The sequence below is a fragment of the Pistacia vera genome, unplaced genomic scaffold (assembly GCF_008641045.1).
Source record: "Pistacia vera cultivar Batoury unplaced genomic scaffold, PisVer_v2 Contig82, whole genome shotgun sequence".
NCBI classification, from domain to species: Eukaryota; Viridiplantae; Streptophyta; class Magnoliopsida; order Sapindales; family Anacardiaceae; genus Pistacia; species Pistacia vera.
The window spans coordinates 579,294-601,876 of NW_022196690.1; the positions used below are offsets into that span (position 1 = coordinate 579,294).

Consider the following 22,583-nt stretch of genomic DNA (forward strand, 5'->3'; position numbering starts at 1 on the left):
AAAATCAAAACCAGAACCGAATCGATATTGTGGGTAGGTTCTGGGTCCATTTTTTTTATCCGATATTGTACAGTTTCTGCTCCGGTTTCCAGTGGAGGAACCGGAACCTAGAAAAAGAACCTGTAGTGATACTCGGCTTGAAACCTGCAGCGGGTACCTATTTTGGAACCTGGGCTAAAATATCTATAAAAAATGGGGGGTCCATTGTAATTTTACATATAAACAAATTTTATGGAAAAAGTTAAATTTTTACAATAACCTAACAAATAAATATACAATTATACTATTACATATAACTACATCATATAAAAACTAATAGTTATAATATATCAATATTAAAGTTTTGATTAATTAAGGTATAATTGGAATTGGACTAATTAAAAGGTTTTAATGTTATTAAAAAATTATTTTTGAATAAATAGTATATTTGATTGAATAAATATATAATACTTAGTATTTACTTCGATTATCAGTTCTAAGTATATCATTACATATTATATTATAGTTAAATGATTACTTAATTAATTATAAGTTAAACATTACATTATAATTTAGTACATTACAATTAATAATTAAAAATTTATTTAATAAACATACATTATAGATTTAAAGTATAATACTTAATTAATTATAACATTATAGTAAAATAAATAATTACTTAGTTAATTATAACATTACAGATTTATAGAATAATTACTTAATTAATTATAACATTTCAGTATAAACATTAGTACAACACTAATTAAATGATTAAAATTTAATTAATTATAATATTTATAGTATGTTACTTAATTCATTTAACATTATATTAAGTATGATCACATAATTAATATAAATTATATATTAAATGATTACTTAATTAATCATGACATTATATTATAAACCAGTATTTATTACATTAGCATAATACTTAATTAAATGATTAGAATTATTAATTTTATATTACATTATAAATTTATAGTATAATTACGTAATTAATTATAACATTAGTATTTAAACGAAGATTACTTAATTAAATAATTACTAATTAATTATAACATTCCTAAAACATTAGTACAATACTTAATTAAATGTATAGAAATTTAATTATTATAATGTTACATTAAAGATTATAGTTGATTACTTAATTCATTATAACATTACATTATAGTTTAATCATGTAATTAATTAACATTATATAAAAAAGTTATTAAATTAGTTATGACATTATATATAAAAATAGTCAATTTCCAACAATACTTAATTAAATGATTAGAAATTTAATTAATATAACATACATATAAATTTATAGTATGATTACTTAATTAATTATAATATTAACTGTTAAATAATTATTTATTAATTATAATTTATAAATTAATTATAAACATTAGTAATTTATTACATTAGTACATTATTAATTAAATGATTAAAATAATTAATTATAAACATTACATTATAGATTATAGTATGATACTATTAATTATAGTATTCATATAAATATTAGGACATACTTAATTAAATGATTAAAAATTTAATTAATTTGTATATAAATTATAGTTTATAGTATGTGTTTAATTAATTTGTGTTTTGGTTTGATTGAGAATTTTATGTGAATTGTGATGAATTGATTGAATTCAAGTGTTGCTAGAGATTAGAGGATTATGAGCCAATGGACACAAATGAAAAGTAATCAAAATTTGTTAGGGTGTATTTGTAAACTTTGAAGTATTTTTATCATTTTTTAAACTAATAGGGGAGTAATTGATTTTTATTAGGGTACCCGGGAAAGGAACCGGAACCTGCATTTAGATTCCGGTTCCTTGAATTAAGACTTAAATTGTGCGGTTCCGATTCGGTTTCTTTTTTGGGAACTGCACTATACGGTTCCGGTTTCAATTCTCCTGAAAAATGTAGGATACCCGGAACCGCTCACCCCTAGTAAAGGCATAATATAATATTCATATCACATTTAATTGAAAATTATATTGATACATTTACCTAAATAATAAATACTTTCAAGTCAAAAAAAAAAAAAAAAAAAATTAAACCTTTATTCACATACACATAATCTCAAAGAAAGATTTAATAAGAGTTACTTTAGTATATTAAGGTATAAAAGGGAACTTCAATTATCTTTCTACAAATGAGTGTTCAAGATAGAAAACTGTATTGTGGAGAAACGTGAGAAATTGTAGACATAAAGTTAAAACATATTTTGCAGGCATTCACCAATATGGATACATGTGAAAAGCTATGCAGAAAGAAGCAGAGTTTTTAAGTCCCAACAGTATGAAATTTGAAACGTTAAGACAAAGTTGATTAATTTACACAGCATCCATGGAAATAAAGACAGAAGGGGCAGGAGTTTTTCCATGAGCCTTCAGTTTTTTCAGGTTCCATTTTCCAGGAGCTGAATACAATGTACACAGACAAATGGTGCACTTTTGCACCTAAGGATCAGGTGTTCCAGTACTGCCATCGCTTGATGCATATTCATCTTCACTCAGCTCCTCTCATGATTTTTCCTCTGTGGCCTGACCAGCATCTTCTGGCTTGGCATATTTCTCAAAGTACTCTACAAAATCAAACACACGTCCATGAGGTCAGAACTCGGAATTTATATCTATGCATCGCCGCGATCAATATAAACAACATTGTTGCATATGGGTCAAACTCAATGGTAACTGATTGTGACTCAATTTACAATTTCTGGTCACAAATGCTTCAAAACCTACTTTCCCACCTGTAAAAATACAAAAACACACTATAGCCCGACAAGAAAACTTCTAACTTTTACACGCTCTGAGCCCAAAAATAAACAATTTGCAGCCGAGGAGAAACAAAGGACATTCACTTATCGCCTAAGAAATTCACAATTGTCAGATGGTAACTAACATGATGGAAATTCAAAATTCCCATCCCTTTGGTTTACCATACATCGCTACCTTGAACAGAGTTGATACTGAAAAGACATCCTAACAGGCCAACAGCAAAAAAACACACTCATCTCTCCTGGTATATAACCAATTTCTTAGAATTACACCAGAACACTGCAAAGTTTCCCTAGTAAACGAAATTCTGTAAATCAATTCTTTGCAAAGATCATACAGTAAAGAAAGCAACGAACATAGCTGCTCTTCAAAACATAATAATTTCCAATGTTTAATATAAATGACAGCTAATCCATCCTTTCCACGTCTAAATACAACCATGTCCCGGTTAATGTACCAGTGAATGTATCTACCTTACCAATCTTCCCAATTATGAATATATAACTTGAAAAACACATTGCAGCTCCAACCCGGAGGAAGAACTTTTGAGCATTTAAAATTCTCCTTAAAGCTAAGCAAGTAAAGAGAGTTGAAAAGTGGTTCTTGCTCAGCTTAAAATGACTATTATATGCATCCAACCTTGCTCCTATGATCAGAGAATAAAATTAGGTAAACAGTTTCATTCTTCAATTCTGGAAGTAACATGCCCTGCAATACGAATATTCACACAACCCCAGAGCCCTGGTTAGAAGACAAGGAACATTTCTGTTGGCTTCACTTCATTTCTATTAGAGAGTGAACTCACAACTCCCTACAAGCTAAAAACAATATAAAAGAATCATGCTCTAATCAGAGCACATCAGTTTGGTCAAGGATCTATCAATTAAAAAATGAGAAAAATGAATGTGGATTTGATACTCAAACAGTCATTGGAAAGGGAATGCACAGGTAGAGACATAAGTAATTTTTAAGTTGATACCTTTCACCTTTGTCAAAAGTAGTACGATCACGCATCATTAGAGCAGCAGCCTCTCCATTCAATGGGTCTGATGGTTAGGATACAAGAGAAGTTGAGGAAGAAAAACTTCAAATACATTACCAGATCTGCAAAGAAATTTGAAGCGAAGAAAGCTCAGTCACCAACTTCACATGGGAAGAGCACTAAATGACAGGCAAAGAAACAGAGAAAACAAAAAGTTAAAGGAAATTGATTTCAGAGCTCTGCAATATTTAGCATATATGTATGAACAAAAGATGATAATGTGAACGTTTACCAAACATAGGGCTCCAAGTTTGATTGATAACATCTAAACAACTGAACAGACCTGAAACTCAAAAACAACAAAATAATTAATGGCCTCAGCCAACTTATCAAATTGTGTTCCGTACACAAACCATAAAAAAAAACCATCATTCAAAAAAGTAGCGAATTAAACAACCACATTTCATCAACATTTGGATGATATATCTTGTTCACAAAGCCATAGATGGAGTTTATAGGATAAGCATCTGGCAGCTCCACCCTATCTTCCACACACCTCCCTGGTAAGGACCTGTCACATTCCACATAAAACTTCTAAAGAAAAAAAAAGATCATCTTGTTCCAAACTAAAACTACCCAAATTCATTTACCAATAAACTCATATCACTGATGAAAATCAATGAACAACAAGTTGTAGCTCGTTGATACACATAATTAAGGGAAACATAACACTAACTAAATAAAGGCAGCATATATCGGCGGTCAAAAAGTGATCAAATAAAAAAACACCACCAGATATTCTGAAAAAGGCAATCAAAATAAGGGGAAAAAATCATCTCATTTACAGTTAAATCATCAACTTTGAGCATCAACACTGGTCTACAACTGTTATAGAAACAATCAACCGAACAATAAAAACCCAGAAAGGAAACATAAAAAATGTTGAATTAAACTCATAGATCATCTAAAAACATAGAAACATAAAAGTGAATTGATTGTTACTCTCTTTGGTCCATTGAATTCCACATAGAACTTGCTGCCATCATTGATCATCTCCACCTATAATCACTCATCATCCTAGTTCACATCAATCAAACCCAAACAAACAAAATAATAAAAAGTAAAAAAATAAAAAAATTAATTAATTAATAAACGCAAACCCACAAATAAAATAAAAAATATAAAAAGAAATCAGTTTCATCAAATCCATTTCTCGTCGTTTGCTTGGTGAAGACATTTTTGGGTTTTAATTCGTGGGGGATAAAAAGATTAATACAGTATTTTCTCCAGAAACAGAAAGAAGAAGCAAAGTGGGTTCAGACATCAATGAGTGAAACGAGGACTATATAGTGCCCACAAGCCGGCACATAAGTTTGCAGTAATTTTCTAGTTTTTTACTCACAACCATAACAGCCCATTGTTGAAAATTTCTTGCTTTTGCAAGTACCATCGCCTAATTATTGAATTTTTTCAAATGGGTTTCTCTGCAATGATTTGAGGGAATAATTATTCAAATAAAGAAATAATATATATTAATTTATATATTATGAAAAGGCTTTTACTTTTTAAGAAACTTCTTATTTTCATATTAAATTTGTGTGTAAATATACAAGAGAATTTGGTGAATTTTATTTCAATTTTGTATCATACTTACCAATTATATATATATATATATTATATATATATAATATATACATTTTGACACTAACTAATCGCACATGAGACAGGTTAAGCGGACTTAGAAGCCCATGTAATATATAAATGTTCAGTTAAATAAAAGGTGAAAAGTAATGTTTAAAGTGGTTCGGATGCTCAAGAGCGAATCTTATATCCACTGGTATTGTATTAATGAGAGAATAATGTCAGGTCACGTTCAACGAGCTTAGTTATAACTTTGAGAATACAAGAGAGAGAGAGAGAGGGAGTTATTCTAGAGTGAAATTGGATAATCCCGCAAATGAGAGAGAAGTCTTCTATTTATAGTGAGATGAACCAAGGTAGTGATTACTAAATCTGTAAGTGGGTAGATACCGTGCAAATCCTTCTTTGCATCCCATTGCTCACCTGCCCGAGTGATTTCCTCGACTTATGCAAGGATTGGACACGTGGACGATATTCAACAATTCGCTAGCCTGGGGCTCACCCACTGCACTGATAGGAGCATGCCACTTACGTCATTATGCAACGTGGGTGCGTGTGAACGGTCATAGAACTTTCCCAAGTCTTGACCACTCTATGCTGACAAGACTCTACGTCAGCCCTACTTTTTCAAGCATAACAATATATATATATTTTCTGTTAATTAAGGTGTTTATATCAGTTTGTGCACATCTAACTAATTCCTAAGAGAAGATACCCCAAAACAATCCACTGTCATGACCCTTAGATAAATCATAGTTAAACGTAATACCTTTGCACCCAATGAGGAATCAAAAGAAAAAGCATTAAGATAAGAAACCCTTAATGCTCTTTCTTTCTATTGAATAACCTTTGCCTATCTTACCGCCAACAAATTGAATAACTACAAGATAAGAAAAACCATCTTTTAAATTTGGGCATTAGGTTAAAAAATATTTTTGAAGATATAATAATTTATTTATTTATAGAATAAACATTAGTTTAGTTAATTAAAACAATCTTATCAATACAAATTACAACTTTCATTAAGGTAATTGAAGGTTATGATTGCTAATCTATAAAATTCTTGAGTTTATGAAGATATATTTGACAATTCCTATTAGACCCCACTTCTGAAGGTGCCTTACAACTAAATTATTTGATTACTTTTGAAAAATCTTGCATCATTAAACAACAACAATGTAAACTAAATGTTAATAATTAAAACAAGAAAAGTAAAATAAATGGGGGTTAATATAATATCTCAAAAATTGGGGGAGCAATGGGAATATGCCGGTAGTAATTAAAATAAACAGTAAAAAAATAGAAAAAAAAAAAAAATGGTAGCAACAGCAGCAGGATTCCACATAGCTGTAGATTATTCATCTCACATTCTTTATCTCTTGCTTGCCTATCTCGCCGCCACCAAAACTGTTCTCATTTTTTTTTTTTTTTTTCAATGATAAAGATGGCTTCTTCTAAGTTCTATCACCGACTCAGTTCCCACATGTAATATTTTCGTCTACGAGTAATGCTACAGTTACTGATGGGTGTGTACCGAATGACGTAACAAAATCCTGATCGTTAATTAATATTAACTGATAATAAATCAACAGTCAGGATTTTATCATGTCATTCGGTGTACAAATTCGGTGTAAACTTTTCGATAACTCTATCATTTTTCTTCCGTCTACATAAAATACAAAGGGAAATTAGGAGAATCTCCTCCCATATCTCTAATTGTCTTGTCTTGTCTGTTAACCTTTTGCTTTCGTAGTCTCCTCATATTGACAACTCCAAAAGTTTTAGATTCATGAGTGGAATCTATTCTTTTGACATCAATTTTATAAACTGATTGTTTGTAAATGAGGCAAATAGGTGGAGAAGGCTAAAAGTATTTCCATCTTTTGCTATATATTCTTTGATTGCTTCGAAAGTTATACTGAGTTGGCTCCTTCATACAAGAAAACTATTCTGAGTAAAGATAAATGGCATCTCTCAACTACTGAAAGGGATTGAAAGAAAATTATTAGAATGTCAAATTGCAAAAATAGGCTACAGGGTTTGCAGCATTAGCTTTCCAGGCTTTTATATTTCTGAATGGGGATAAGATTTTGACATACATGGCCATGGAGGTAATTGCATCCGGGCCAATATTAGTATTTTTTGCAACTTGAAATGTTATCTTATTTCTTTCTCCAACAACTCATTACAGTAAACTTTTGTTATAAGGAAAAACAACTTAAGACTACTTTCAAATTTGGTTGTCATCAATCTTACTATAATTGGCTAATTGCGAGTTGCGATATCAAAGTTGTGAGATAAAGTTTATAAAAAAAGGTTATGGGTGTAATATTATTCGGTGAGTTTTGTTATGTATCATTCTTCTTTTGCATTTCAATTATGAGAAGACCTTATGGGCGAAAGGCCCGTTTAGTAATGAGAAGACCTTGTCTGTTAATTGGGCTAGATGTGGGACATGTGAGGGTTTTAAACAAATTGAAAAGAAGTGTACCCAGTGGTATTCTTCTCTAAACCCTAATTTTTTCATGTTAGAGCACTATAAATAGGATTATAACTCTCATTTGGGATCAAACCCATCTTTTCATCTTTCATCACTCCAAGAATGAAATTTTATATTCTTTCAAAAAAAACCCCTTAACCAACTTCACTTGCCAAATTCTTCATAGAAAATTATCGATCAGGAGCCCTTTACTTGTTTGATTGAAGGTCTGTGTGTGTGCAATCCACACGTATTTTTTCTGTTTTACACAATCCATCAATTAAAGTAATTGACTTTAATCGATGGATTGTGTAAAACAGAAAAGATAAGTGTTGTTATTAAATTGCACGAAGAATCTAGTTTATTTGTAGGCCAAATCAAGTGCTGAGACGGAGCTGTAGCCTCAAATTCCATGCTTCTGGAGAGCAGTAGAGGTCTTTCACTCTTTACTGGGTTTGGAGATTTCCTTCAATAATCCTTCAAAAGAGTTCAAGAGGTTCCGAATTCCCTCAAGCGATCATCTTTAAACTCTGACTGCCTAAACCTTTATCTTTCCGTCTTTTTTTTAAACAAAGTCTTCCTCTTTTACATCCTTAAGGAATAGTCTTTCCGCCCTATTCACCAAAATATAGTTAAAATGGCTGTCACAAATAGCTACAGTAAATCTTTATCCTTACTTGCTAAGCAGAAGCTAAAAAGAGGAACTGGGTTTTCAACTGTTGACACCAAGTAATGGCGCTCTTTAATGAGCAAGCAAGAGATTTAAAGTATTTTATCTTCCATCCATTACAACCTAACATATTGTTAAAATTAAACAAAGATTTTAATCCATAAATAATATATATATAAAATTTACGCATGTATATATCTTATCAAATACGAGTGGTTTGTGCATGTATCGATAATTTATCTCCTCTCAAATACAAGTGATATCGGCATGAATAGACAATTTACCTCCCGCCAAACACAGTCAAATGCCATTTTTACAGTAAAACAAAGTTAATGATCATGAAAATTATTCTCTAGGTAAACCGATACTAGAAGTAAAACAAAGATAATGTAATGGCCCTTGTAAAATTAACCTAAAACTTTTTAAAAGTAAAACAAAGATTAGGCAAACTTTTTTTTAAAGTAGAAAAAATAAATAAAAATAAAAAGGAGAATTGGAGGAAAGATCTCTTTCACTTTGAAAATGCATTGATAAAATCTGAACCAAATCAAATTTGAACATTTCATTGATCTTGAATTGGAAGACTGATATATTATAGAAAAATTAAAATATTTATATCCCTAAGATAACGACATCACGTTTTTATCCCTTGGAAAATTCTGTATGAGGCTCTTCCAAGTAGAAGAAGGATATCGAGTGTTTTAGGAGAATGTGAGATCTCATTCCTCTTTTGGATTTGTGTCATATCCAAACTCACTTCCTTAAACTCAGATTCTCTATTTGATTATGATTTTACTTCCTTATTTTAGAGAATATCCATGAGGTTGCCTTTGGTTAGGGGTCTAAGAATATTACTTTGATAATATATCTTTGATTCCGAACATTATCTTGTGTGGTTATCAAGTCATAAAAGATTTTGATAATCTTCTAATACCAAATTCAATAATAATTATGGTAGGTAATATATAAGATTATCTGATTGAATAATACTACACATACAAACTTTTTATACAAACTCACTCATACAAACCAGAAATTTTGATTACTACATGTAGCATTACCCTATTTGATTACTGACTGAGAAGGTGGTATTCTTTGATTAATCAGGGTAATCCAAATTTTGTTCCCGTTTTACCTTTAATTAATAAAAATTTTGGACACAAATACCCTCATATGTTTACCAAATAACAATTAGCCCAAATGAACGATATGGCTCCTATAACCTCATAAATTATTTTTTTGGACAAAAATTCCCCTTGCTAAACCCTAAATTAATCTTAATTTTGTTATAATTTTACTTCTAAGTAATAAAAATTTTGGACAGTAATGCCGGTTGTTCTGAAAACTATTTACATGATGATACGACCCCTACTACTCACGTTTACAAAAGGAACAAGAAGGCCAGTCAGCGGGTGCGCGCAATGGGGAGTTAGTTACCCACGTGGCAAGAATCATGCTTAACAAGAAGGCCAGTCAACGGGTGCGCACAATGGGGGAGTTTGTTATCCACATGGCAGGAATCATGCCTTGGGCGTGATGTTGCAGATATAAATTGGGAATTTCAATTGTAAAAGCAAAACATATTTTTGAGTATGAATTTAGGGAGGAACTAGCCCCTCGAAGAGCTAGATATCGTTGTGTTTACCATACTGGTTTTACATACCCATTTCTATACTGTATTTTCTATTTCAGTCAAGCAATCAAAACAGCAATATTTCTATAAGCATTGTTATATTTCTGTTATGTTTGGAGTTTGAACACTGTGGTTTTGAGTTCCGAATTACAATCCATTGAGTGGTGTTGCGTTGAGGGTCCAGGTTCTCAACAAATTGGTATCAGAGCGTGTGGGTTATGGTGAATAAAAGAATGGAGGGGAGAATGGAAGGGATCGAGAGAGAAGTGGGAAGTGTTAAGGAATATATCAGTGGAGTTAAGGAGGATGTCGGTAACATCAAGGAATATCTACTGGAGTTGAGGGAATGGATTAGGGTGAAGGATGAGAAGGAGGGAAGGGTTAACCCAGGAAAAGAGAAGGGAGAGTCATTCGAGATCCAAGCAAATCATGACGATCGCAACCAGAGTTCGTCAAAATCAAATGAGAGAGGTGGAGGGGAAGATCGGAGAGTGAGGAAATTGGAGCTACTTGTGTTTAACGGAGAGGATCCTCATGGGTGGATCTTCAGAGCCGATAGGTATTTCCAGATCAACAAGTTTGACTAAGGGGAAAAACTGGAAGCCGCGGCAGTGTGCATGGGGCCGCCAATGGGTGGATTCTCGGGTTCCGTTCACAGATTGGAGAACGTGCAAGAAAGCGCTGATTGAGCGTTTTCGGCCATCATACAAGGGGTCAGCTTTCGAATCATTGGTGACGTTGAAGCAAACCACCACCGTGACCGATTACCGAGAGCAGTTTGAGCTGCTGGCTGCACCCATGCAGGAGGTTGAAGAAGAACTCTTAATAGGCACTTTTACCAGTGGGCTGAAGGAAGAAATACGGGCTGAATTAAGGTTAACCAGGCCCAACAACCTGTTTGAACTAATGGACCAAGCCCATAGGATTGAGGAAAGGAATTGGGTGTTAGACAAAAATAAATGGAAAGCGGGCCGAGCCCAATGGACCAATAAGGGAGGGGATTATACTAGATTCACACCAGGCCCAGAACCGCTTAAAATTGGGTGGGTACCTAACTCTTTCAAACCTCTAGATCGCATCCTACCATTTCAAATGAAAAATGGAAAAGAAGAGAAGGGGCATGAGTCAACAGCAACGATCTCCAGAGACAACCATTTTCGGCGACTTACCGATGCAGAGTTACAGTACAAGAGGGAGAGAGGGCTTTGTTACAAGTGCGATGAGAAGTTCGGGCCAACTCACAGATGCAAAAATCGCACCCTCCAAGTTTTGTTAGTCACGGATGCAGAGGAAGAACAGAGGGAAGCTGAAACAATGGTGATAACTGAGGAAGAAAGCCATACCGAAGAAGATCTGGTAGCTCTATCTATGCACTCCATAGTGGGTTTGACGTCATCCACCACTCTAAAGCTTCGGGGAAACTTGCAAGGCTCTGAAGTCATCGTGATGGTTGACAGCGGGGCTTCACACAACTTCATCTCTCAAGATCTAGTTCGACAGATGGGGTTAAGGGTACAAGAAACAAAGGCTTTTGGTGTTATGGTTGGGAATGGGTATACAGTACGAAGTACAGGGGTGTGTAGGGGGCTAGAGTTAGTCATGCCAGGACTTACGGTGGTACAAGATTTTTTTCCTTTTGATTTGGGAGGGGCTGACGCTGTACTCGGGATTACGTGGTTAAGTACATTAGGTGATGTTTGTGCAAATTGGAAGTGTCTTACCATGAAATTCGAGGTGGAAGGGAAACTGGTAGTACTCAGGGGTGATCCGTCGCTGGTGAAAACTGTTGTGTCATTAAAAGCCATGCTGAAGTCTCTACACCAGGAAGACCAGGGGTTTATGGTGGAGTTTTGCTCCATTGTCCAGCAGGGGGCCGAGGAGGTAATGACTGTGAACCCCGGAGTCGAAACTCTCTTAACTGAATTTGCACCCATTTTCGACCAACCCGCGGGCCTTCCTCCACTTAGGCGTCAGGACCATTCAATCACCTTGAAGGATGGGGTCTCCATTCCGAATATCCGGCCTTATCGCTATTCTTATACTCAGAAAAATGAAATTGAGAGGTTAGTTGGGGAAATGTTGGCCGCCGGCATTATTCAGCCTAGTATTAGCCCCTTCTCCAGTCCGGTGTTGTTAGTTCGGAAGAAAGAAGGCAGCTAGCATTTCTGTGTGGATTACAGGGCTTTGAACGACATCACCGTGCCCGATAAATTCCCAATCCCCGCCATCGACGATCTGCTTGATGAATTGGGAAATGTCGTCATATTCTCTAAACTAGATCTCAAATCAGGATATCATCAGATTCGGGTTTGTGAGGAAGATGTCCCTAAAACGGCTTTCCGGACACACGAAGGGCATTACGAATTCTTAGTGATGCCTTTCGGGTTGACTAATGCACCATCAACCTTCCAAGCTCTTATGAACGACATCTTCAGGCCATTTCTCCACAAATTTGTACTGGTATTTTTTGATGATATATTAATTTACAGTCCTAACTTTTCTGTTCATCTCCTACAATTGCGCCAGGTTTTTGAAACTCTCCAATAGCATCAGTTAGTGGTCAATAAAAAGAAATGCCAATTCGCTCAAGCTAAACTGGAATATTTGGGCTACATTATATCCGATAATGGTGTCGAAGCTGACCCTGCTAAGATCGACTGCATGTTGTCTTGGCCTGTTCCAATGACTGTGAAGAGTTTACGTGGCTTTCTGGGTCTTACCGGATACTACAGAAAATTTGTTCGGAATTATGGTCAGATTGCCCAGCCATTAACACAATTACTGAAGAAAGACTCCTTCAAATGGAACCCTGAGGCATAGCGGGCTTTCGAGTGTTTGCAGCAAGCGATGGTTTCGGTTCTAGTATTGGCTACTCCCAATTTTAATGAGCCCTTTGAAATACAGACTGACGCGTCAAGCGTCGGTTTGGGAGCTGTCTTGGTGCAACACGGACGCCCTATTGCTTTTCTCAGTAAAGCCTTTTCTTCCTCTGCCAGACAGAAGTCCGTATATGAGAGGGAGCTCATGGCTATTGTGTTTGTAGTGCATAAATGGAGCCACTACCTGATAGGCAACAAATTCATCGTTAAGACAGATCAGCGGAGTTTACAGTTCTTGACAAGACAACGGCCGATCACTCCGGAACAACATAAATGGATTTCGAAGTTACTCGGGTACAAGTTTGAGATTCAGTACAATCCTGGCAGCTCTAACAAAGTAGCAGATGCTCTCTCCCGACGTGAATCTGACCCTGAACTGCATGCCTTATCTACAGTTATTTTTCCTGGATACGAAGACTTGGCATCTGAAGCCTTCCAAGATGATAAACTCAAACAGATTATACAAGACCTCATTGCAAAGCCTACTTCCCGAGCTCACTATACATTACACCGTGGCTGTCTCTTGTACAAAGGTCGATTGGTTCTCCCAAAAACATCTAAATTCATTCCCCGAAGCCTGGCGGAATTCCACAGCACACCCAGCGACAGCCATTCCGGTTTTTTTCGCATATATAAACGAATTGCTGGTGTTATTTTCTGGGAGGGGATCAAGCAAGACATCAAGGAGTTTGTCAATGCATGAGGGGTTTGTCAGCAAAACAAACACCTATCCTTAAAACCTGCTCGGTTGTTACAACCCTTACCAATTCCAGATTTGGCTTTTGATGACCTCTCCATGGATTTCATTGGCGGCCTCCCTAAAAGTTTCGGTTTCGACACCATCCTGGTAGTGGTGGACCGATTGACGAAGTACAATCATTTTATGCTATTGTGTCATCCTTATACGACAACTGAAGTAGCGGCCTTGTTTGTAACGGAAGTGGTCCGTTTGCATGGCTTTCCTAAGTCTATCGTTTCTGATCGGGACCGTCTATTCTTCAGTAAATTTTGGACTGAATTGTTTCGCTTGGCAGGTACTACTCTCAAATTCAGCTCCGCATACCACCCCTAAACGGATGGTCAAACGGAGGTGGTTAATCGTTGTATCGAGACATATCTTCGCTGTTTCACAAGTAACAAACCCAAGCAGTGGCCGAAATAGATTCATTGGGTTGAATTTTGGTTTAACACGTCCTACCACAGCTCTACTAAAATGTCACCTTTCCAAGCTCTTTATGGTCGGGCCCCTCCCACACTCCTGAAATTTACAGAGGTCCATTCCTCGGTGGAGGCAGTTAATCAACAAATGATCGACCGGAATGCACTGTTAGACGAATTGAAAGCCAATCTCACTGCCGCACAAGACCGTATGCGCACCCAAGCCAATGCCCATTGTCGGGATGTGTCTTTTGATCCAGGTGATTTTGTTTACTTGAAACTTCAACCTTATAAATTCCGCTCCTTGGCTCTCAAGCTCAATGAAAAACTCAGCCCTCGCTTTTACGGACCCTTCCAAATTCTGGAAAAAATAGGTGCTGTAGCCTATCGCCTAGCCTTACCTGACACTTCCCGAATTCACCCAGTCTTCCATGTGTCTCAATTGAAGCAGAGTCTTCATTCTTCTGTCCCAGTTCAACCCCTGCCGGACTGCCTTACTGATGAATTGGAACTGATGGTCTAGCCTGCTAAAGTAAGTTCTGTGCGAACTTTGTTGGATGGCTCTCACGAGGTCTTAATCCACTGGAAGGATTTACCTTCTCATAAGGCCACCTGGGAATCCTTTGACATTATTGATCGGCAGTTCCCTCACTTCCACCTTGAGGACAAGGTGAGTCTTTTAGGGGGGGGTATTGATACGACCCCTACTACTCACGTTTACAAAAGGAACAAGAAGGCCAGTCAGCGGGTGCGCGCAATGGGGAGTTAGTTACCCACGTGGCAAGAATCATNCTATTGGCATTCTTCTGTAAACCCTAATTTTTTCATGTTATTCACTATAAATAGGATTATAACTCTCATTTGGGATCAAACACATCTTTTTATCTTTAATCACTCCAAGAGTGAAGTTTTATATTCTTTCAAAAAAAAAAAAAAAAAACCTCTGAACCAACTTCACTTGCCAAATTCCTTATAGAAAATTGTTGATCAGGAGCTCTTTACTTGTTTGATTGAAGGTTTGTGTGTGTGGAGTCCACACGTATTTTCCCTGTTTTACACAATCCATCAATTAAAGACACAATCCATCGATTACTTTAATCGATGAATTGTGTAAAACAGGAAAGATAAGTGTTGCCATTAAATTGCATAAAGAATCTGGTGTTATTTTTAGGCCAAATCAAGTGCCTTACATTTGAGAATCAAGTGCTGAGGTGGAGCTGAAGCCTCAAATTCCATGCTTCTGGAGAGCAGTAGCGGTCTTTCACTCTTTACTGGGTTTGGAGATTTCCTTCAAGAATAGTTCAAAAGAGTTAAAGGGGTTCCGAATTGTCTATCTTTAAACTCTGATTCCCTGAGTTTAGAGATTAGATTATCCAATTCCTCTTTTTCGGGACCTGGAGTTAATTTTGGACCTCCAGTTTCAACCCTTTTCCTTTGTTTCTTCATGTCTTCCTCATAATACCTACTAATGCGATCAACATCTGAGTGTGAGATTTCCGGAAAGTCTACCGTCTTTCCGCCCTATTCACCAAAATATAGTTAAAATGGCTGCCACAATAGCTACAGTAAACTTTATCCTTATTTGTTAAGCAGGAGCTAAAAAGAGGAACTGGGTTTTCAACTGTTGACACCAAGTAATGGCGCTCTTTAATGAGCTAGCAAGAGATTTAAAGAATTTTATCTTCCATCAATTACAACCTAACATATTGTTAAAATTAAACAAAGATTTTAATCCATATATATAATTTACGCATGTATCCACAATTTATATCTAGGTAAACCGATACTAGAAGTAAAACAAAGATAATGGCCCTTGTAAAATCAACCTAAAATTTTTTAAAAGTAAAACAAAGATTAGGCAAACTTTTTTTTAAAGTACAAAAAACAAATAAAAATAAAAAGGAAAATTGGAGGAAATATCTCTTTCACTTTGAAAAAGCATTGATAAAATCTGAACCAAATCAAATTTGAACATTTTATTGATCTTGAATTGGAAGACTGATATATTATAGAAAAATTAAAATATTTATATCCCTAAGATAATTTGTTTGAACTTTGATGAGTAATTTATATCAAATAACGACATCACGTTTTTATCCCTTGGAAAATTCTGTATGAGGCTTTTCCAAGTAGAAGAAGGATATCGAGTGTTTTAGGAGAATGGGAGATCTCATTCCTCTTTTGGATTTGTGTCATATCCAAACTCACTTCCTTAAACTCAGATTCTCCACTTGATTATGATTTTACTTCCTTATTTTAGAGAATATCCATGAGGTTGCGTTTGGTTAGGGGTCTAAGAATATTAATTTGATAATATATCTTTGATTCCAAACATTATTTTGTGTGGTTATCAAGTCATAAAAGATTCTGATAATCTTCTAATATCAAATTCAATAATAATTAGGATAGGTAATATATAAGATCATCTGATTGAATAATACTACATGTACAAACTTTTTATACAAACTCACTTATACAAACCAGAAATTTTGATTACTACATGCAGCATTACCCTATTTGATTACTGACTGAGAGGGTGGTATTCTTTGATTAATCAGAGTAATCCAAATTTTATTCCCGTTTTACCTTTAATTAATAAAAATTTTGGACACAAATACCCTCATATGTCTACCAAATAACAATTAACCCAAATGAACGATATGGCTTTTATAACCTCATAAATTATTTTTTTGGACAAAAATACCCCTCGCTAAACCCTAAATTAATCTTGATTTTGTTATAATTTTACTTCTAAGTAATAAAAATTTTGGACAGTAATACGCTTGTTCTGAAAACTATTTACATGAATACCACCCAAAACACCCTCGCCATCGAAGACGATTGTCGGCCACCACCAATAGTCACCAAAACGGTGCACGACCGACTAGATTTGACCGGTCATACGTCGATTTAGCTGAAAATCTAATAGAAAACAACCAAATCCATGGCCAGAAACAACCATAGGCTTCTGACTAGATTAGCGCACGGTCAACCAAATCTAACGGTCGTGCAACGTTCCAACGATTGCCGGCTATTGTCAACGATGGCAGCAAGCGGCCAACAATCTTCTTGGGTGGCTGAGGGTATTTTGGTAAATTTTAAACTTTTATTGGGGTTAGAGTGTTTTAGCTATATTCTCAAATATAAAGGGTTAAAAGTAATACTCTAAATATAATGTACAACAGTTGATTAATTTACACAGCATCCATGGAAAATAAAGACAGAAGGGGCAGGAGTTTTTCCATAAGCCTTCAGTTTTTTCAGGTTCCATTTTCCAGGAGCTGAATACAATGTACAACAGACAATTAATGGGTGCACTTCTGCACCTAAGGATCAGGTTGTCCAGCTACTGCTTCATCGCTTGATGCATATTCATCTTCACTCAGCTCCTCATCACTTGATTTTTCCTCTGCGGCCAGACCAGCATCTTCTGGCTTGGCATATTTCTCACAATACTCTACAAAATCAGACACATCGTCCATGGGGTCAGAGCTCGGAATTTATATCTATGCATCACCACGATCAATATAAACAACATTGTTGCATGTGGGTCAAACTCAATGGTAACTTGATTGTGACTCAAAATTACATTTTCTGGTAACAAATACTTCTAAACTTTTTTACACTCTCTGAACCCAAAAATAAACAATTTGCAGCCAAGGAGAAACAAAGGACATTCATATATTGCCTAAGAGATTNTATTTCTATAAGCATTGTTATATTTCTGTTCAGTTTGGAGTTTGAACACTGTGGTTTTGAGTTCCGAATTACAATCCATTGAGTGGTGTTGCGTTAAGGGTCCAGGTTCTCAACACATGAATACCACCCAAAACACCCTTGCCACCGAAGATGACTGTCGGCCGCCACCAATAGTCACCGAAACGGTGCACGACCAACTAGATTTGACCGATCATACGTCGATTTAGCTGAAAATCTAGTAGAAAACAACCAAATCGATGGCCAAAAACAGCCATAGATAGGCTTCCGACTAGATCAGCGCACGGTCGACTAGATGTAACGGTCGTGCAACGTTCCAACGATTGCCGACTATTGTCAATGATGGCAGCAAGCGGCCAACAGTCTTATTGGGTGGCTGGGAGTATTTTGTTAAATTTTAAATTTTTATTGGGGCTAGAGTGTTTTAGCTATATTCTCAAATATAGAGGGTTAAAAGTAATACTCTAAATACAATGTACAACAGTTGATTAATTTACACAACATCCATGGAAAATAAAGACAGAAGGGGCAGGAGTTTTTCCATAAGCCTTCAGTTTTTTCAGGTTCCATTTTCCAGGAGCTGAATACAATGTACAACAGACAATTAATGGGTGCACTTCTGCACCTAAGGATCAGGTTGTCCAGCTACTGCTTCATCGCTTGATGCATATTCATCTTCACTCAGCTCCTCATCACTTGATTTTTCCTCTGCGGCCAGACCAGCATCTTCTGGCTTGGCATATTTCTCACAATACTCTACAAAATCAGACACATCGTCCATGGGGTCAGAGCTCGGAATTTATATCTATGCATCACCACGATCAATATAAACAACATTGTTGCATGTGGGTCAAACTCAATGGTAACTTGATTGTGACTCAAATTTACATTTTCTGGTCACAAATACTTCTAAACTTTTTTACACTCTCTGAACCCAAAAATAAACAATTTGCAGCCAAGGAGAAACAAAGGACATTCATATATTGCCTAAGAGATTCACAATTGGTCAGATGTTACGATAACATGGAAATTTATAATCTCCCATCCCTTTCGTTAACCACTACATGGCTACACTGAACAGAGTTGATACTGAAAAGACAGCCTAACAGGCCAACAGCAATAAAAACACATCATCTCTCATGCTATATATAACCAATTTTATAGAATTACACCAGAACACTGCAAAGTTTCCCTAGTAAACGAAATTCTTGTAAAGAAATTCTTTGGAAAGATCATGCAGTAAAGAAAGCAACAAACATAGCTGCTCTTCAACACCCTAATAATTTCCAATGTTTGATATAAATGACAACTAATCCATCCTTTCCACGTCTAAATAGTAAATACAACCATGTTCCCAGTTAATGTACTAGCTGAATGTATCTACCTTCACCAATTCTTCCCAATTTATATGAATATATAACTTTAACAACACTTGCAGCTCCAACCCACAGGAAAAACCTTTTGAGATTTAAAATTCTCCTCTAAAGCTATGCAAGTAAAGAGGGTTGAAGTGTTGGATCTTGTTCAGCTTAAAATGACTATTATATGCATCCAACCTTGCTCCTATAATCAGAGAATAAAATAAGGTAAACAGTTTCATTCTTCAAATTCTTGGAAGTAATATGTCCCTGCAATATGAATATCCACACACCCCCAGAGCCCTGGTTAGAAGACAAGGCACATTTCTGTTGGCTTGATTTCATTTCTATTACAGAGTGAATTCACAACTCCCTACAAGCTAAAATCAATTAGGAAAGGATAATGGTCCAAACCAGAGCACATATAGTTTAGTCAAGGATCTGTCAATTAAAAAATTGAGAAAAATGAATTGTGGATTTGATACTCAAACAAGTCATCTGGAAATGCGAATGCACAGCTAGAGACATAAGTAATTTTTAAGTTGATACCTTTCACTCTTTGTTCGTAAGTATTATGATCACGCATCATTAGAGCACCAGCTTCTCCATTCATTGGGTGTGATGGGTTAGGATACAAAAGAAGTTGAGGAAGAAAAACTTCAAATACATTAACCAGATCTGCAAAGGAATTTGAAGAAAAGAAAGTTCAGTCACCAACTTCACATGGGAACAGCACTAAAATGACAGGCAAAGCAACAGGAAAAAAGAAAGTTGAAAGAAATTGATATCAGAGCTCTGCAATATTTAGCATGATATTGTATGAATAAAAGATGATAATTTTCAAAGTTTACCAAACATAGGGCTCCAAGTTTCATTGATAACATCTAAACAAACTGAACCAGACCTGAAACTCAAACACAACAAAATAATTAATGTCCTCAGCCAACTTATCAAAATTGACTGTTCCATATACAGACCATAAAAAAAATACACCATCATTCAAAAAAGTAAAAGTAGTGAAATTATAACACAACTCACATTTCATCAATATTTGGATGATATATCTTGTTAACAAAGCCAATAAATGGAGAATTATAAGGATAAGCATCTGGCAGCTCCACCCTTATCTTCCACACACCTCCCTGATAAGGACCTTTCNGTTTACCAAACATAGGGCTCCAAGTTTCATTGATAACATCTAAACAAACTGAACCAGACCTGAAACTCAAACACAACAAAATAATTAATGTCCTCAGCCAACTTATCAAAATTGACTGTTCCATATACAGACCATAAAAAAAATACACCATCATTCAAAAAAGTAAAAGTAGTGAAATTATAACACAACTCACATTTCATCAATATTTGGATGATATATCTTGTTAACAAAGCCAATAAATGGAGAATTATAAGGATAAGCATCTGGCAGCTCCACCCTTATCTTCCACACACCTCCCTGATAAGGACCTTTCACATTCCACATAAAACTTCTCAAAGAGAGGTTAATAAAAAAAAAATTAAAAAAAAAAATAATAATAATAATAATAATAAAAAAAAAAAAAGACAGAGAGAGAGGGAGAACATTTTGTTCCAAACCAAAACTACCCAAATTCATTTACCAATAAACTCTATAATCACGGAGGAAAATCAATGAACAACAAAGTTGTAGCTCGTATGATAACACATAATTAAGGGAAAAATAAACATAAATATAAATAAAAGGCAGCATATATCAGCAGTCAAAAAGTGATCAAATCAAAAAACAACACCAGATTACTCTGAAAAAAGCAATCAAAATCAAGTGGAAAAAATAATGCTCTATTTACAGTTAAATCATCAACTTTGAGCATCTACACCTGGTCTTCACTGTTATAGAAACAATCAACCGAAAAAATAATAATAATCCAGAAAGGAAACATAAAAAAATAGTTGAATTAAACTCATAGATCATCTAAAAACAAAGAAACATAAAAGTGAATTGATTGTTTTACTCTCTTTTGGTCCATTGAATTCCACATAGAACTCTTGCATGCTGTCATTGATCGTCTCCACCTTATAGTCACTCATCATCCTAGTTCACATCAATCAAACCCAAAAAAAATAAATTAATTAAAAAAAAAAAGATAAAAAAATCAAAATTATACGCAAACCCGAAAATTAAAAAAATAATAATAATAATAAAAAATTACAGTTTCATCAAATCCATTTCTCGGCGTTTGCTTGGTGAACACATTTTTGGGTTTTAATTCGTTGGGATTTGGTGATAAAAAGATTAATACAGTACTTTCTCCAGAAACAGAGAGAAGAAGCAAAGTGGGTTCAGACATCAATGAGTGAAGCGAGGACTGTATATAGATGCCCGCAAGCCGGCTACATAAAGTTTGCAGTAATTTTCTAGTTTTTTACTCACAACCATAACAGCCCATTGTTGAAAATTTTCGGCTTTTGCAAGTACCATCGCCTAATTATTGAATTTTTCTACAGGGTATCTCTGTAATGATTTGTGTGAATAATTTGCAAATCGAATGACGTGAAAATAAAAAAATCTATTAAAAGGGTTTTACCGGTATTCCCATTTTCATATTAAATTTGCGTCATATTTATCAATGGTAAATATAGAATAGAAGAGGAAGGTTAGCAACACTTTAATAATAAAGAATTATTGGGTGAATTTTATTTTCAATTTTGTATCATATTTCGCAATTTAATATGTAATTTAAAATGGAAAGGGAAAAAGTTAAGTGTCTAACCTAAATTTAGAAAATGAAAGGGGGTATGAGAAAATTGAGATTTTTTTTTTTTTTTTTTTTTAAAAATCATGTGTCCAAGCTCAGTTACACCCATCTGGATTAATTCTGTAGATGACTAGCACAACATGCTACCATCATGATCATCTGATTAAATCTTGGGAGTCAGTGGATTCAAACTTAAAACCGTATACCTTAACCATACATCTTAATGCTCGTCGTACCACTCGACGAAAAATGAGATGTTGATGTTTGAAAAATGATGAGGATTTTTTAGCAATGAATATTATGCTTTTGTTCTCTTGATATGTGCATCACTAGAAGAGGAAAACAAATTGAATAATTACAATTATAAGATAAGAAAAAACATCTTTTAAATTAGCAAATTAGGTTAAAAAGTATTTTTTAAGATATAATCATTTATAAATAAAAATTACAACTTTCATCAAGGTAATTGAAGGTTATGATTGCTAATCTATAAAATTCTTAAGAGTTTATGAATATGTATTTGACAATTCCAATTAGACCCCACTTGTGAAGGTGGCTTACAACTAAATTATTTGATT

General features: G+C 34.9%; 1 protein-coding gene and 1 pseudogene across 3 annotated transcripts; both read right to left on the reverse strand.

The window, feature by feature from the left end:
* Window positions 1–4,972, reverse strand: part of LOC116117609 — a 32,136-nt pseudogene extending 27,164 nt beyond the window's left edge.
* A 13,383-nt stretch (window positions 4,973–18,355) lies between these two features.
* Window positions 18,356–21,758, reverse strand: LOC116117607 (ubiquitin-conjugating enzyme E2 4-like). Of its 3 annotated transcripts, none has more exons than XM_031403627.1 (6): window positions 21,460–21,758; window positions 21,262–21,341; window positions 20,623–20,737; window positions 20,122–20,174; window positions 19,820–19,948; window positions 18,356–18,668 (listed from the first exon to the last, which is right to left on the reverse strand). In XM_031403627.1, exons 1-6 carry the CDS (start codon window positions 21,501–21,503, stop codon window positions 18,538–18,540), a joined length of 552 nt encoding a protein of 183 aa, XP_031259487.1. In that variant the 5' UTR covers window positions 21,504–21,758; the 3' UTR covers window positions 18,356–18,537. The 3 variants fall into 3 exon arrangements, with proteins under 3 accessions (XP_031259487.1, XP_031259488.1, XP_031259489.1); XM_031403628.1 differs by lacking the exon at window positions 20,122–20,174 and adding an exon at window positions 20,436–20,488; XM_031403629.1 differs by lacking the exons at window positions 20,623–20,737; window positions 21,262–21,341; window positions 21,460–21,758 and adding exons at window positions 20,309–20,423; window positions 20,738–20,777.
* Between the last annotated feature and the right edge of the window lie 825 nt (window positions 21,759–22,583).